Genomic DNA, 17,779 nt, shown 5'->3' on the forward strand with positions numbered 1-17,779 from the left:
TATTCCTGATGGCTCGTTTGTTCTTTGAAGGAAATCCCAGCAGATTAAAGTCAGAACAAAGATTCCAGGACTGGAGAGGAAATGTAATTCACTCTCAAACATGTTAAGGTTTGGGAACAGGATTCCTGCAAGTTTGTTTCACTCTTTCCTTAAAAAAAGGTAGAAAATCATTTAGATTTTTAAAAATTAAGAATCTCTTTGGCAGCACAGAGTTGGCAGGTTTATATGTCCTGTTTTATTAAATTTTTTTTCTCCAGTAAAATTGATTTTCAAATGTTTATTTTCACGTTTTCTGAACCCGCAGAAGGATTTCTGCCTAACATGACGCCTCATTTGACACTCCTTTAGAGATGTGACCAAATTCCCGGAGGATTTTGTGACTTTTAAACTTGAATTATTGTGTGTAAAATAATTGAGTTCTTATTTAGAGCATTTACCACCGTCTTATTTATAACTCCTTTTCCTGCATCCTGAAAAACTTTAGACCACAACTTTGGCTTGTCTGTTTTTCCTGCTGTAAAATATTTAAATGTTTCACCTTATCAACATGTAGGAGAATCTGAACAAAATCCTAAAGTTATTAAAGTTCTAAAATATTTGATTTTATGTATATATGACCAAGGCGCTGCGAAGCTTTAAAAGCGGCAGAGTCAGCTGTGATTCGTCCTTTTATGCTCTGTCTCTATATTAATTTTTAGGATATAAACGGCTTTATTTTTATGTGCACTCATTAAAAGGACAAAAACAATCAGGTTTATCTTTTTAAACGAAAATCAGGATGCATGTTCATAAATGCATGATTGATTCTATTTTCTCGTATTCAGAAATCCACTGATATTCCCTTTCAACACAGGTTTTGAATTATTTATTATTATCCATAAATTTAGTCATAATCCACGCAGTATTTTCTCACCCGGAAGAACGGGGTGTAATACCTGCACACGGACGCCAGGGGGCGGTGTTTCCTCGGCGTGCTGCTGAGTTTCTGCCGCCTGTTGCATCTTCCAACTTTTTAAAAGCAGCATTCAGGCCCACATTGACCAGAACATGATTTCTCGAGCAATTTCTGCTGCAGCATTTATTCAGGGTCAAATTGAAGCCATAACTTTGTAGAATGATACTAATTTAAATCAATTTACATTTGTATAACGCCTGATTCCTCAAACTCAGGATCAACTCCCAAACTCGCCAGTTTTAATGTTTTTGCCTCTCAGCTGCTCCGTTTTCGTATCCCATCCAAACACATTAAGAAAAATGGTCGCAGCTCATCTTTGGGGAAGTAAAACAAGGAGCTTGGTGTCCCAGAGAATCCTCAGAGAGCCACGCAGCACAGCCGGGTTACAAAACCCCTCCTCAGGTTGACATTTACTGTAAGGCGGAGATGAGTTGAAGGTTTTTATTGTCCCCTGTGGGGAAACGAGGCCGTGGCAGCAGCTAATTGTGGCAGTGAAAGCTGAGGAAATAGTAAAACTGATGAAAAGGCCTTTTTAATGAGTTTCAGGTCGTTTCTAATGCTGTTTGCTTTCTTATCTGTCGGACAAATGTTGGCTTTAATATTGTTCAGCAGCAGATTTAACCGTTTCAGCTGATGCATTTGACCTAAAATGAAGGATCAGGATGAAATGTGATCCAGGTTTGTCTCCCCAAGACAAACCTGGATCTTACAAAATGTTCAAACCTTTGCGTCTTTTCCTTCCTGTCACAAAATGCATTCATATTTGTTTGTTTTCTCTGATGTTTGGAAGCTAAAAAAATAAAACAAAAGAAAACCACTTTAATAAAGGTTAATTGGGGCAAAAACAGATTAGATCTGACATATTTTACTTTTAATGAGAATAAAAAGTCAATCCTAATAACAGGTTATGTACCAAACAGAATTCAAGAAGGTTTTGGATCCAACCAGAACTTTATGTTATCAACACTGTTTCCTTATAATAAAAACTTGGGTCAAAGTCCTCCGGCCCAAATAAAGAGTGATTATAGGGTCTCCACAGCAGATGATGGACGATCTTCTCAAGATGTCAGCCTTCCTGTTTCTGCTCCAGAACTCATCAGCTGCAGAGAGGTTTTTCTTTAAGGTTTTGGCAATTTCTATTATTTTGGACCCTGAAGACCAAACTAAACTCCAAAAGTGAAAAAATAAAATAAAAAACTTTGAAAGACCCTCCGAAAATCTGAAGCTACATTGATAAAGATCACTTTGACCATCTGAATGTTTGCAAGAAAATTAGAAAGAAAGTCCAAGCCTCCAATGCATCAACACATTTTCATTAAGTTCAGCCTGTGTTTTATTTTTATTTTATTTATTTTTACCCAGTTTCAGAAACAGAACCTTAAGGATGATTAAACCCTGAAGAAAAACCCACTCGTCCCGCTCTTGGACACGAGCACCTTAAAGGAACTTCCTCTTCGTGGTTTCCGGTCTGAGCTGCTGCTCATCTGCATCGAAAGGATCAGCAGAAGTGGTTCCAGCATCTTCTGGACTTTCTGTGGTCCGGACTAGACCTTGTGGATCCGGTACCTCCACGACCCAATGTTGGATGTAAACGTCTGAATGAGATGGAAAAAGGTTTTTAATTACCAACTAACCAGAAGCTTTTGTATACAGGCCAACACTAACAACAAGCGTACAGTAACGCCATATTTCTTGGTGTTGCATCCGTTTAGGTTCTGTTGCAGTTGTTGACCCAGTTCACAGACATGATCTGAAACAGCGCTGCCCCCAGCCACATGTATGAAAACAGGGGAACCATATTTCCCAGGTCTTACATCAGTGAACGCCTTCCTGTTGGCTGTCAGGTCAGCTCTGACCTTTCTCTCTGAATAAAGTGAATAAACTCCCCAAACAATCAGTTCTGGTTCTGGTTCTGAGCTCCTACATCGAAGGTCACCCTAAACCCTCCCCATCCAAGCCTTGGCTCATAATTAGTCTGTGTGTGTGCAGACGGCAGCAGAAGGAGAAAAAAAAACCTCATCTCCTTTTAAAAGGTAAAACTGCTTCTGATCTGCGGTTTTGGCAGCGGACAAAAGGGCCGAGGAAGATCCGGTTTCTGCCACCTGACACCGAGGAATCTCAGACCTGCAGTCCTGATTGAACGTTGCACTCTGGGAGCACAAGCTGCAGGTCAGCGCACCTCCTGTCAGGCAAACGGAGCTGAAGCATAAACCCCGATGGTCTGAAGGTCGAACCGCCTTCGCCTGTGGGTCAGTTTCAGCGTCTGAAATGCTGATGGGGGAACGTTTCAGAAAAAGTACAATAAAGTTACACATTAACGCCTGAAATGTAGTCACAGGTGGCGCAGGGGTAGAACAAATTAAAACATTTTCATCGTGTGGCCGTGATCGCTTTGGGCAAACGGCGGTGTCTCAAAGGTTCTGGTTAAATGTTGCCGTGAATAATAATCATGATGCTACGGACCACAGGAACGATTTCCCCTTTTTCTCCCACATCTGCCGACACTGAACTCTGCATGTGAGCTGAAAATAATAATAGATAATATGTTTTATTAAGAAACGCCTTTCAAAACACTCAAAGTGACTTTTACAAGTGACGATAAAAGCAACAATAAAGCAATAAAAGTTAAAATCCCAGAGAAGAAACAGTCTTAAAGAGGTGTGTCTTGAATCTGGAGTGTGTAAATTGTCAAAATGTTGATTTAAACACAGATGTTATAAGGTGGCTTCCACTGATACTTGCTCGGCAGCCATGTTGGATTTTGAGGCTAAGATTGCTCAAGTCTCCCAACTTCAGGTCCAGGTCTGGGAGCTTTTATAAACATGATCTTCCCTTCTACTTTTATGATTTAAAAAAAATAAAAAAAATAAACATGTTCTCTACTCCCGGCCCTCCCTGCGTACAGCTGTTGCTCTTCTTGAATTTTTAATAGCGGTTGGCAGACAATAATTTGGGGAATTATCACCAACGACTGATAAGGAGTGTAAAAAAAACCTCTATATTATATTAATCAACCCAGCATTGACTCAAATAAAAATAGCTTACAACAAAAGGACCTTTTATTACGAGATTTATTAGACTGTCCTGCTCTCTTTCCTGTTCAAAACTCCTGATTAATTCTGTTCTTTGTTGCTGGTATCTCCCAAAGTTATACGTTATATGCTCTGTTGTTCATCCATGAATTTTTAGATGTTCTCCTGCTTTAATGCATCTAAATCTGAGGACTGGAGTTCAGCAAGCGCCTGTAAATCAGCCACCAATAGAATTCAGGTGTGCTGTAAGCTAGAACCGTCTAAAACATGGATGGCAGGACGTCCAAAGGACTAAGGTTTAAAAAAAAAAGAAAACACTGTTCAAACCATTATATATGTAAATTCAGCTCGAGGGGGAAATATCAGTTTAAAAGCAACATATCCACAGTGGAGATGTTGCAGGATGAAGTGTCAGGGAGTCATTTTCTACCCCGGTTCTCTTGTTTTAGATGTTTCTCTGCTTCGGCACACCTGATGTCCAGTGATTGCTGATTAACTTTATTAAGCTTTTGCTGAACTGCAGTCCTCTGGGTCAGGTGTGCTGAAGGAGGGAAACATCTAAAACATGCAGGGAAGGAGGCCGCAGCACCCAAAGGTTTTAGAAACATCACTGCAATAAACAATAAACGTTTATTAATTCTTGCAACCAAATCGATAAATGAAAAAAAGAGGATATTTCTTATATTGAATGGAGATGCCAGTGTGGCATAAAGGTGTCTCTTGGATGAGACTCTGTCTTTCGTGTTTTCCTGCTCCATCATCACGCCTTCCTGGCTTCTCCTGAGAGAATCTGCTGAGGAGACGGTTTGATCCTTTAAAACCAGGAATGTTTCAGCAGGGAGAACATCTAAAACATGCAGGAGGGCGAATGCGGGTCTGAAGGACGTGGAGACCCTGTTCCATGGTTTGGGGCCTCTGTTTCATACCTACAGTAAATAATTAAAGGCTTGAGGATCTGCATTAAAGATCAGTTCAGGGTAAATGGCACCAACAGGCTCTGGGCTGGAGGTTCACCTTCCAGCAGGACAACCAGCCAGAGATGGTTTAGAACAGCGGCTCAATAACTTTTACGGTCCAAAGAACCATTTTTATCCTCTGTCCAGCAAATTAAACTCGTTTAGAGCCGCTGTAAACTTCTAATTTCTGAAATAAAATATTTAGGAGGATGTTGTCATAGTGAACTACCATTTTTATGTTTAGATTTTAAAATAATGGAAAACATTAAACCTTTGCAAAAAAGACTATTTTTCATCTACGGTTGGTGTTTGAGGAAAATTATTTAAGAATTAAAAAACAACATAGTTTCTGTTCTGATATGTTAAATGGTAAATGGACTGAACTTATTTAGCACTTTTCCAGTCATGCTGACCACCGAAAACGCTGTACACTATAGCCACATTCACCCAATCGCTCTCACTAATGTACACATATTCAAACACCGAGATGAAGATCGGTGTATAAATGTGGTTCAAAAGGTTCAATAAAAAAAGCTAAAACCTTCATTTGTTATTAAATCAGAAAAACCATTAATTGGTCGTTATAATTTCTAACCAACAGGCCGCTACAATGGCCTAGTCAAAGTCTACACTTTAAATCGATACACACAAAGTAGATTTTTTTTATTTCGCAAAGAAGATTTGGGAAAAGCTCAATCTGTCACAAAACATCCTAATAAAACGTTCATATGTAATTTAGTGGCTGTAATGGCCAAAGTGGAAAAGTTCGACAGGTGTGAAAACTTTTGCTCCGTGAAGGTGACTGTGAGGGCTGTAAGCGGTAAAAATTGTGATAAAACGTCGGGAAGAGAGCCTGCGGGGAGGGGAAGCGATTCATTATCTTTGCGAACCTCAGATTTTGTATCAGTAAATGAGATTAAAGCGAGAATCCCTCAGATGATCCAAATTCCTCTCCACCACCTCCCCTCCCTCACCGCGTAATCCCGCAGGAGCGGAGTCCCCATCATGTGAGATTATGATATCTGGGAGGGAAGGAGGGAGGGAAGGAGGGAGGGAGGGAGGGAGGACAGAGGTGGGACGTCCTCCTGGAGAGAGGAGGGAGAGGAGGACAAGTGGCCGCGAACAGCGCGCAGCAAAGTCCCGCCGCCTGTCTCCGTCATGCGCCTCGGCTTTTAAACGCCTCCCGGCTGCTGGTTGCGCTGCTGCTGAGGACGGAGGAGGGGGCAGACCTGTTTGTGGTATTAGAAAAGTCAGAGTTGTGTGAGCGACCGAGCAGTCGGAGCAGCAGAGCAGGCGGGGAGAGAAGGAGCAGCAGGAGGAGGAGGAGGAGAATACTTTCCCAGGTTACCGGATCGCGCTGCATTCCAGCCCCGGAGCGCAGCGCCCAGGAGTCGGACCCGGCGCGCTCTGTCTCTCCGCTCCGCTCCAGTTTTGTTTTTTTATCGGATCCCTGCTGTTCGGAGAGCGATGATGCGCAGAGAGGATCGTCCCTATTCCAACTAGAGACAGCAATACAAAAAAAACGCAGAGAAGAGAAGTGGGGTTCTCCTCCTGAGTGGATCTGGATCTATCGCCAGCTGCAGGTCCGACCATGAGTGCTGGATGGTGGATGTTCGCTGGCGCGCTGGTGGGGGTCCTGACTGTCCCCAGAGAGGCACACGGTTGGTATTTTGGTCTCTCTCTTTTTAAAGCCCAACCAGTTGTCCGGTTGGTTATTTAGGTCAGGACTTGTGGAGAGCAATCATGCGCCTCTGCAGCAGAGCGTGAATTTGACCAGATCGTGGGTGATTTTTCTCCACACTGCGCAGAGACGAGAAGGGAAAGTTGTGACCGGAATAATAACTTTACGTTCTTTCGTTGTGGAACAAGCGCGACTTAAAGGTGACTGTAAATTTGTAAATTGCCCGACAGCGGAAAGTAAATCGCACCCTATCGTTGCAAAACTCCAAAATTCTCCTAAAATATGTTTATTCATCAGAAAAACTTGTTGAAGTTGCACCCAAACGCCAATTCAGTTCAGTTTTGGTTTGTTTATAGGTGCCAATTCACAGCAATAGCCCGCAGAAGACTCAAACAAGATAAAATCTACCGCACATTTATTCCAATTCGACCCTGGTCAAGACTTTGCTGTCAACTTCAGCTGGAAATGCTAAATTATTTTTTTTTAAAATCCATCAAAATGAGCTCAATCGGCTTCATTAAGTCGTTAACTTTGCAGCAATCCCTCCTACAGAGCAAGTATTTGGTGGTAATGGATGGTAGATTGCAGTGAGCCAATAATAACTACAGCAAACCCTCTACATGAACAAGGATCAGGCAACAGTGGGTGTTGACTATAATGATTTTATAGCTTTTCAGCAATCCCTCCCCCTGTACAAGCATGTGGCAGCAGTGGAAGGTGAATTGGACTGAGTCACTAACTGCCGCAATGCTTCCACCTCAGCAAGCATTAACGGACATGGATTATGCTTATTTAGTAACTTTTGCAGCAATACCTCCTCCTTAACAACCTTGTGGTGACACCGGGCAATAGACTCCGGTGTATTGAGAGCTTTGCAGCAATCCCTACTCCTTGATAACCATATTGTGACAGTGGACGGAAATTTGGATCGATTCAGTAACTTTACAGCAATTCCTCAGTCTGAGAAAGAACGTTATAAGTGGATGGTTCATTGCATCTAGCCATTTGCAGCAATCTCTCAGTCAGAGAAAGCATGTGATGACGGTGAATTGTTGATTGCATATAGCCATAAACGTTGCAGCAATCCCTCCTCAGTAATGAACAGCAGTTCAGCCTTTAGCTATGCAACAATCCTGAGCAATGTTGATGATGGGAAAGCAAAACTTGCTTCAAACTGTAAAACAAATCAAGGTTCAGCGTCCGAACAGGTCGGCTCTGACTCGGTCTGACGACATGTCACCGCGACGCGAGTCTTTTATTTCAGAGGCCGAAAGACGAGCTGTGTGCAATTCCTCAAAAACACACGGCTAGTGAGAAGAGCTCGCATCGCTTGATCTGCAAAAAGCTTCAAAGTCAGTGTGAGAATTCAGAGAGGCGCCCTGACTGCATCGGGCTCAGCCTCAGCTGCTTGTTTTTTTAGTTTTATTTTCTATTATTAACCGTTTAGGTTTGTGGCATCAGACCGTAGCCGAGTCTGACCGGAAAGCAGCTTTGTGGTCTGAGTTGTGCATTTTTATCCCCCTAAATATACAAACGCTTTGAAACGTATCCCTTGTTCCCTCAGCCGGCTGCAACAAATCAGAAAGAAAAGTCAATCAATCAACCAATCAATCAATCAATCAATCAATCAATCAATCAATCAATCAATCAATCAATCAATCAATCAATCAATCAATCAATCAATCAACTTTATATCTAAAGCACATATTAAAGACCACATGGGTGGTCAAAGTGCTGTACATTAAAACAAGAAAAGGTTAAAAAAAACAAGCAGCAAAATTCCCCCCCCCAAAAAAAACAAAAAAAAAAAAACATACAAAACATACACAGACAACATCAAAAGCTAAAAAAACAGTATTTTAAAATGCCGAACATGACAGGATCAAAGTATATTAAAAGCCAGGAAATAAAAGTGTGTTTTTAAAAGAGATTTAAAAACAGGAAAAGAGGAGAGAATCTCATCTGCAGCATCCCTTTCTCCCCTCACAGACCGCGGCGTCTCCTCCTGAACAGAACCGTCTCTCTCTCCCTCCCTTTAAACCTTTTTTAAGTCGCGCTCACCTGCGAACAGAAGAGATCCCGGCTGGAGAAGCGTCTCCGCTCCCAGACTGCGACTCCCAGAAATCATTAGCCCGGCCTCGTCTCGGCGTGCGTCCAATGTGCCTGGCAGCCGCTGCTTCAATAACATTCAAACTTTCATGCTCCTCTGGCTTCCCTCGCTTTGAAAAGAAAGCTCGCCGGCTATAAATGCTGGAGCATTATCGACGCTTCGTGCTGCAGGTGGATTTCAGAGGGAGCCGGACAAAAGTTCGGAGTCAAAGATGAGAATTTGTGCTTTTTCAGCCCAGGTTCTATTGTAGGCTTCGGCGCTCACCTTTGTGATTACTGCGGTGAATCCTGCGGGGGTCCTCTTTAAATTATCCTCATCCTCAAAGTGGCTTTGAAGTCTGGCTGCACTTCTTATCCCACGGAGCATCGATTTTAAAGATTCAAAGATTTCTAAACTTTTACTTTAAAACTGCTGGAACATCATTTAAAGTGTGCTTTTGACACACTTTAAAGGCTATTATTGGCAGTTTTATGCAAGAAGAATTCATCCTTTATTCTTAAAAACTCCCCTAACCCTCCGTGATGCGCTGGACAACAACATTTGGACTAATTCCTGACTAGTGGCAACATTATTTTTTAGTTTTTCTTTAGTAATCTAAGATCTGAAGATTCTTTGTTGGGATCAGACCTGCAGAGTCTCCACAGGTCCAAGACATCTGCTCTGATCTTTCAGCCATTTTTGTCCGACTTTAGCCGTGATCTTCACCAGATTCTTCCTGGATTATATTAGAAGAATTACCCCAGATGTCGTCCTGGAGAGAAGTGGCTCCTTTGCTGCCCTTGTTGTGCCTGTAAGCTCTGCACTGGCGGCAGGACGAACCTGTAGCGCCCTCCTCAGGAGGAGAACATCCTGGAGCTTCTTCTCTGCAGCTGAGACGTTCACCTGGAAGTCTCTGATGGTTTCTGCTGGGGCTGGACGATATGGAAAAAAGTATATCGATAAAACAGAAATCATATTGATCGATATCGATAATTATCAACAAATTTAAAATATTTATTTTAAGTGCAGCCCTGACCATTTTATGCTGTTGCCTAGCAACCTATTTTTAGATACAGACATAAACTCAATTCAAACTCAACCCTTTATTCAACCAACTTTTTACCAAAACTGCAAGTTTTTAAAAATTTAAAAGAACGCATGCTCTCTGAACTGTCTGAAGGGGGCGGAGCTTAGTTCCTGCGTCTGCGTTGTGATTAGTCGGGAGGATGTAATGACTGTAATATTAACCTACATGATAGAATGTAAAAAGAAAGAAACTGTTATATTGACCCTTTTTTCTATCATCTATATACGTCTATGGATCGATATTTATCGTTATTGAATTATCGTCCAGCCCTAGTTTCTGCACATCCGCTCATCTTTTATACCAATCAGTCGGATTAAGTAGATTACACGATTACATCTGGACTCTGCTGATGACGCAACAATACCGAGATAAAGTGAAATTCACTCTGAGATCAATTTCTGAAAAAAAAAAAAACACATTTAAAGTTTGCAAAACAGAACATTTGGTTCACCAGAAAAACTTTCTCCACCACTTTGGATCTTCAGTAAATCATCCCTCACTTAAATTGAATATTTGAAAGCTTAAATTAAATCTCGTTTGTATTTAAAATTATGTAAAAATATCCATCTGATGCAGAGGGGAAATATTTCTTACAGCGCTTAAATTGTTTAAATAAAAAAAAAAAAGAAGAAAAGTTGAGGATTTAAAAACTTGTCACTCTGGCGGGAAAAAGACAGAAAATGTGAATTTTTATTTCAAGTCTTTTTCATTCAAACTCAAATAACCTTGTTCGGACCTTCTGAGACCAGATCACAAGAAAACTAGAGACGCAGTTCATTTGAGAGCTGCTGATTAAAATGAAATTAGATATAAAATAAAAATAGACGGCGTCTTTTCTTCTGGATCTGTCCACCCTGAAGCTCCGACCAAACGAGGCTTTCTAAGAACAAAAGCAAAAACAAACTAACCTTACCTTTTCAATCAAGAAGAATACCAAATGCACTTTAACAGCTTGTGTCATAAATTCCTCCATGCACGGTGAGATGGGCATGATAGGAAAACCATCTGGCTCTGTGAAACCTTCCATCAGAGGATGTTAAATGTCTCCTAAAGACGGTAACGTTTGCGCTCACAGGTACGTCAGTCATTGGTTTAAAATCTGAACTAAAAAAAAAAATACATAAAAAAAAATAAAATAAAATAAAAAATAAAATCTGAACTGCCCATGGAAGAGTTTCTGCAAACTGAACCGATTGAACTGCCAGATCACGTTTTGCTGAGCTCTCTTTCTGCCTCACAGAACCGAACAGAAGAAGCGTCTTTAACGAGGACAGTGACTGCACACCTGTGTTTCCCCTTTTGGAGCATCATGAGAAACGTCCCCTGTGTGACCTTAGGCTCAGACCCAGAGGAGCTCCAAACCTCCGTCTGTCTGTGTTTTCCTAACGTTTGGCCCTTAAAGGGAGCAGAGATTACCGTCAGCCTGCCGGACGTAGTCTGAATGTAAACCATCCTCTAATTACGGGGAAGAAATGTCGGGTGTTCAATCAGAGCGTCTCCGTTTTACCTAGAGGGTTTGTTTTGATAAGTCTGCAGCTTTATGGGCGCATTTTTCCCCTGAAGGCTCGTGTTTTCCTGTGAAACCGCCCGTTCGTTAGCATCGTCACATCTGGACCTGGGAGGATGTTTTCTGCTGTTTAGAGGTGTGTGAGGCGTCAACTTCAGCTTTTCAGACCTGGGCAGCATTGCTTTGATTTTAAGGGTCATTGCGTCTTAAAAAGAGTGACAGAAACGTTCCATTAAAGTTTCAGTGATGGCCAAGGTTCCTCCATAACTCCAGGATCGCCGTTATAATCCGTGTTAAGTCCCGGGAACATCCCTGGGTCCAGGTCCATCCCAAAGGTTCCCCTGAAGAAAGTTCCCGCTTTTAAAACACATCTTACAGAGACGTTATCAGACTAATAACATTTCAGGCTGGCCATGCATTTTGCATTTGTTGATAATCAGATCTCAGAATCTCTTTATCCGTCTGCTGTGGTTCTTTATGCGTTGATCCCTTTTTAAATCTTAACGGCTCGCGTCATATAACCCAAACTCACAGCCTGAAAGGAATTGATTGCATCGTCACTTCGACGTTCGAAACGAAGCATCTGCAGTAATTTTGTCTACCTTCACAGACCCAAGCAGACTCTAACGGTGTTTCTTTCCTCTCTCCCCCCCCCACAGGAGCTTGTCTCTACGAGGGATCGCTCCACGCGGTAGGTGCTTCAAAACTTTCCTTTGCTGCTTAACCCCCCTGGTTAAAATCTCCACGCAGACTCGGGCTCGTCTGTGGAGCCTAATGGGGAGGCGCTCATGCATTATTCACGTGGGACTTTGCCGGGTTAGTGAGACTGACAGATGAAGCTGTTAAGTGTCTCTATGCAGAGATAGGTGATAAAAGGAGTACATATTATATCAGTGGGGATTGGAGCGCATCCTCTGTCAGGAACGTAGCCGAGGAAATGCGTCTCATCTATAATGCAAGCCGGATGCCGACTTTGTGGATGATAATGGTGATGATGCGGCTCTGCGTCAAGGCCCCCGCTGCTCTGCTTGCAGAGCGTTAAGCTCCGCTCAAACAGAGGAAGAAGTTTTGGGTTTTAGTCTGCTGCTTCTGCTGGGTATGGGTGAAAAAAAGAGCTTTTTTTGCTTTTATTTTATGTCCTTTCAGGCCTGCTGCTGGATGCTCGTATCTGGGCTTCAGATTTACTGTTGAAAGAAGTCATGTCTGGCTCGAGGCGTCGCAGATGACAAGCGTCCTTGTTCTACTGCAGGAGAAGCCGATACATGCGCTCCGACGCAGTTTGTGTGGTTTTTACATCTCAAACCGGCTCAGTGAGTCGACTTCCAGAGAGTTTAGGCATGTTTTATTCCCCTTTCAGGGTTAGGATTTATTCAGGGAAATGAGAGGATCGGACCGATGATTGGTTTTTTAGGTTCCTCCCAGGGAGGCGGGATGAGGCTGAGGTCAGGGCTCTGCAGGTCGAGTCAAACTCAGCAGATATTTTCTCTCATTTGATGAAGGCAGAGGATTATTCAGATGCTTTTTGCTTTGATGTTTGATGCTTTTCTTAGTTTTTCACGCATTTTAAATGTTTTTTTTTTTATTGTTCCCTTTGTTTCTAATTCAACGTGTGACCAGGGAAGCCAGATAAGACTGGCATAATTAATTAACCATCATAATTCAACATTTTTAGCCTTGAAGAGGGATAAAGAATATACACACCACAACTAACACATTTTAAAAAATATGTCTTCTTTCACTATCACCATAAATAAGAGCAGGCTGTGAATCTGTAGCGTGCGTCGGGTGAGACGGCTGCAGAAGAAACAATAAAGGCGATTTTGAAGCACATAATGGGAATTTATGTGTTAAAGTCTGCTGGATAAGATCAGTCCTGCTGAGGAAAACCTCTTTTTCCCTTGAATAGAACTGTAACCTCCTGCTATCACCTCCTATTTACCCAGAAATATGCAGAAAGGCTTTGGGGATTAAACTTTCACCCACCGGACGTGTTAAACCAGCGCGTCTTTGCTTCAGCACACCTGACTCTAAAATTAGCTCAGCTGAGCCAGTTTGGCCCTTTGATTCAGGTGTTCAGGACAACGGACACATCTAAAAGTTGCAGGACACGGGCCTCAGAGGATTTGAGTTTGAAACCTTCATTTCAGCTGCTTGCAAACTATTCATACTGTACCACTGTCCATTGCAATGCCAACACATAGAAGGAGAATCTATAGAGCACCAACATGGAGCCGATGGGCACCATGTTGTCCCAAAGGGCAACATGGCGACCTCGGGCCTGTTTAAGAAAATAACACAACCCACCAGTGAGCTGTATCTGAATATATAAGTATTTTATCCAGTTGCTTTTCCTTTTGCGTCCCACTTCCATTCATATATAGATTTAAAAATGACAGAAGAACGAAAAATTTTTATTTTTACGTAACATTAAGGTGAACTCAAAGGTCAGTACTGGTAGCCCTTCCAGTTACAATTCAATTCAATTTTATTTATATAGCGCTAATTCATGATGCATCTCGTCTCAAGTCTCTTTCCAAAGTCAGACTCCATCAGATCCTCCAGGTTGGTGAGAAAGTTTCCTCTCTAAGGAAACCCAGCAGGTTGCATCAAGTCTCTCCAAGCAGCATTCACTCCTCCTGAAAGAGCGTAGAGCCACAGTGGACAGTCGTCTGCATTGCTGATGGCTTAGAGAAGACAGAGCAGAGACACAGAAAGCTCAGAAGCTCACATTGACCCAGGAGTACTTTCTATGGTAGATGGTAATAGAGGATGATCTGCCTCCCCTGATGATGTCACAGCTAACAGAACACCAGACCAGGTGTACCTTCAATGAAGAGAAAAATACAGAGAACAGTACCTATGAAGTAGCTCTCAGTTTCATGTAAATGATGCAGACCCTTTATATATGAGGCTTTTAACCTTTACTGTCGGTACTGGACGATGGTGCTGGCTCACATTTTTTGGCTTCTGACTCCAAACCCAAAGCTTTAAAATGCTGTGATCGTACAAATGAAGCACAACTCAAGCCGCCTTGCAGGACGAACAGATGCCGTTAGTGCTGTACGAAGCTGAATGATTAATCTGAAGTGAATCACGGTTCCTACGTGGAATGTGGGAAAGCTGAGCAGAGTCGGGTCCCACCACGACGGCGGCGGTAACGACGTGGTTTGAGCGCGTCAGACACGGTAAGCCTTCGCAGGTGATCCTGATCTGCGAGCGATCGATACTCATTGAGATTCGAAAGCCGCGATCCAGCAGCAGGGGGCTTGGACAGGTTGGCACATTGTTAAGCGTTTTGAGCAGCTCAACAGCATCTGACCTTTTTTCTGGCTCGTCTTAAATTTGCTCAGAACCTCTGAGGAGCGCTGAATTATGTTTCAGCAGCAGGTTGCGGTTGAGAAAACGGCCAAAAAGTGAGCAGTAGAAAAGACGATCGCCATCAGGCTGCACTTTATTTTTTTTAGCCTGAAGTGATTTCCGTCCCCCTTTTTATAAGTCAAATCCGACTGAAAAGGAATAAAATCCGCGGCCTCGTGCTTCAGGAAACTACCACCTGTGTCAGGCAACAACTGGTAATCTCTCTTAAAACACCTTAAACACGGTTCTCTGCACCGCGGCTGTGGTTCCCAGGCTGGATAACGAGGAACTCCGGCTTGTTTTCCCGCTGTGCTGAAGGATAATTACAGTAAAGCTCAGGACATACCTCTTTTTGTGTCTCTTTCCAGGTGATGGAGCAGACAGAGGACATTTTATCATTCTCTTCCTTTTATCTCCTCTTTCTTTCACCTCTACTCTTTTTTTTTCTTTTCTTTCACTTTTTGTTCTTCCTTTACTCTCCCATTGTCATGTCCATATAATTTGAAATTCTCCTTGCAGGAATCATAATAAAGCTATTTACAAGCATAAATCAAGTGGAGCACTATGGCGAAAGCTGTTTGCTCCACTTGTAAAAGCAAAATCTGTCGAGCTCCATCTGGCATTGAGATATCAATTCCTATTGCCATAGTGCTAGACAGGACACTGGAAAAAAAAAAAAAAAAAAAAAAAAAAAAAAAAGGACATACCTGCAATCATGTAAACGCACAACGACACATCCTGCTTCCCTTTCCCCTGGCTTTTCAGAGGGGGGGGGGGGGGTAATTTCTGAGAATGCAAAGGTGGTAGTTGTTGGGTCAGCGAGGATTAGGGAGGAAGAGCAGGGAAAGGAGGAGGATGACGAAGAGGAGGAGGGGAGTTTGTGGCTGAAAAGGAGGAGGCAGGAAAACAGGTGGGATGTTCAAGCACGTTGAAACAGCATCTGTGGGGGGGGGGGGGGTTCAAAGTTAAGAAGCTCCACACCTGGGCTGGTGGGAAGATGGAAACCAGAAAAAGACTCACAGGTACAGTTCATGTTGGAGCCTTGAGGCCGCCCTGTGTCCTAACTCCTAATTGTTTTTTCCTTTTCCAAAACAAGAATTCATTTTTGGTTTTGAGCCCGACTGATGAGGATGATGATAACGTGTTTTATGTCGGTGTATAAACACAGACCACTCTGATGTCTCTCCAGTTCTGCTCACGGCACTGCAAGGATAAAAAAGCGACGAGGTTCAATCAGTTTTCCCACCGGGGAAGATCACAAATGCAGTTTTACGCTGCAACAAAAAATCTGTTAAATCTGTTAAAAGGAAAAATAAAACCGTTTTATAGAAGTTTAATTTGTCGGTTTAGTTTTCGTCTTTTAGCTCTTTAGCTGATGACATTATTTTTGCGGTGCGGTTTGGGCTTCATGTTTATTTTTTAGTATTGACTCCACTCCTGTTGTATGTTTGGCTCATAATTGTCTCTAATATTTATTTCTCATGTGTTTCACCTCCTCTTGTTTTCTACTGAGCCGTTCCCTTCCTGCTAGACTTTTCTGCTGTGAAAGACGTTATATTTAGTATATTCACTCTTCATTGCTGCTGTTTGGCTCTGTTTCTGGCACCAGGCTTGGTGAAGTTGTCCTAACACTGTATTACTTAACTGTGTTAAGGTCAGTTTTTGATTTACCTTTTTCGTTTGTTTTTCTGCTACAGGCCTTTTTCCTGTAGCAGCTATTCTTTGTCCGCATTTTTATTTTTCTGAGTTTTTTTTTTTAACGCAACTTTACTGAACACTTCCAGAAACAATTACATTCACCATTACTTCCATAAACAGCGCGCTGCTCTGTGACGTCTCCTTATGTTATCTGTGCATGCGGGTCGCTTTGTGGTCTTGAACCGTTCAGACAGAAGTCTGATGGCGGTCGCATTTAATTGTCGGAAGAATGGCCAACTCCAAAAAATCTTCATGCAGTGTGAACGTAGCCTTAGAGAGAAAGCTTTTAAACTAATTTGTCTGTATGATTAGATTGAATTGACTTTGTGAAGTGACTTGAGTTGACATGTGAGTTGATGTTGTATAAATTAACTTAATTGATGTGTATTGTTGCAGAAATTGTTACCATTATTACTGACCAATGTTGGTGCCAATAAAGAAAGTAGCCTACTTGATGTTCATTTTTGGAAGCTCGTGTTGTTGCGCACTTTTATCGGCCATCGTTGACCTATATCGGTGTCAGCGGTGACACTCTCTGTTGGTGACCATTGTTGGTGCTACATAGTGAAAGGTATTATTTGATATAAATTTTGCGGCAGCCAGTGCTGGTGTATGTAGGCCTGTCATGATAACAAATTTTCCTGGATGATACATTTTTCTAAAAATTATTGTGATAAATCCTATTTTCATTTGGAGACCTTTTTCAACGAATATGATAATGGCATAGCCTACCGGCTTAGACAAATTAAGCGTTGTTTGGTTAAAATCCCAAAAAACTGCCACCCTGCAGCGGTCGTGTTCGGCTTTGACACCAATTTAATTTATTTTCGAACTAGCGTTTCTCTGGCTCTCCCTCAGCAGGCTCTCATGTTAATGTTTTGAGCATGTGCCTCCCTGACACAAGCTGGGCTTCCCGCACCGTATTATCAGCGCTTTACTCGCTTATAATACTCGCTTATTTTAAATGCCTCGATGTTTTAGAGCAACATGAAGCGGTCGGTAAAGTTCCCCTCTGGAAGAAAACCTCCCGGTCAGCTAAGCTAACACGCTAGCTGTTACTAGCTTGACGCACACTACGGGACCCGGTTAAGGACTGCACCCCTCCTTCGAGATGCATCGCGCAACCCTCCTCGCGCTTCCAGTTCCCCGTTCCACGGGCACCTCCCACAAGCCCACCAAGCCGGCCGAATCCGTTGTTTATTCAATATGCCGCTGTGGTTATATGCAGTTGATTTTGCTGACTCGCCATGTTAGCATTAAACTAACCTGTTACATATGCTAACTTCATACAACGTTAACGTTTGACATTGTAAAGCATAAATACAAGTTTAGGAATTAACTGTAAGCATAACCCACAGTGTCACGTACAGCTGATGTGGACCCAGAAGTTCACCCGTGACGTCAGAGTTAACCACCG

General features: G+C 42.4%; 1 protein-coding gene and 1 long non-coding RNA gene across 2 annotated transcripts in view; one reads left to right on the forward strand and one right to left on the reverse strand.

Annotated features, from left to right (window-relative positions):
• Positions 1 to 2,252: 2,252 nt before the first annotated feature.
• LOC118564922 lies at positions 2,253 to 6,007 on the reverse strand. The gene is made up of 2 exons (XR_004932088.1): positions 5,834 to 6,007; positions 2,253 to 2,550 (listed from the first exon to the last, which is right to left on the reverse strand). It is a non-coding gene; the product is annotated as an uncharacterized LOC118564922 (long non-coding RNA).
• A 122-nt stretch (positions 6,008 to 6,129) lies between these two features.
• Positions 6,130 to 17,779, forward strand: part of fras1 (Fraser extracellular matrix complex subunit 1) — a gene marked incomplete in the record, with an annotated part of 388,110 nt that continues 376,460 nt past the window's right edge. The window contains 2 exon segments of the mRNA XM_036144334.1: positions 6,130 to 6,604; positions 11,967 to 11,998. Coding sequence (XP_036000227.1) covers positions 6,535 to 6,604; positions 11,967 to 11,998 — 102 coding nt within the window.

This window comes from Fundulus heteroclitus, chromosome 12 (genome assembly GCF_011125445.2).
Source record: "Fundulus heteroclitus isolate FHET01 chromosome 12, MU-UCD_Fhet_4.1, whole genome shotgun sequence".
NCBI lineage: Eukaryota > Metazoa > Chordata > Actinopteri > Cyprinodontiformes > Fundulidae > Fundulus > Fundulus heteroclitus.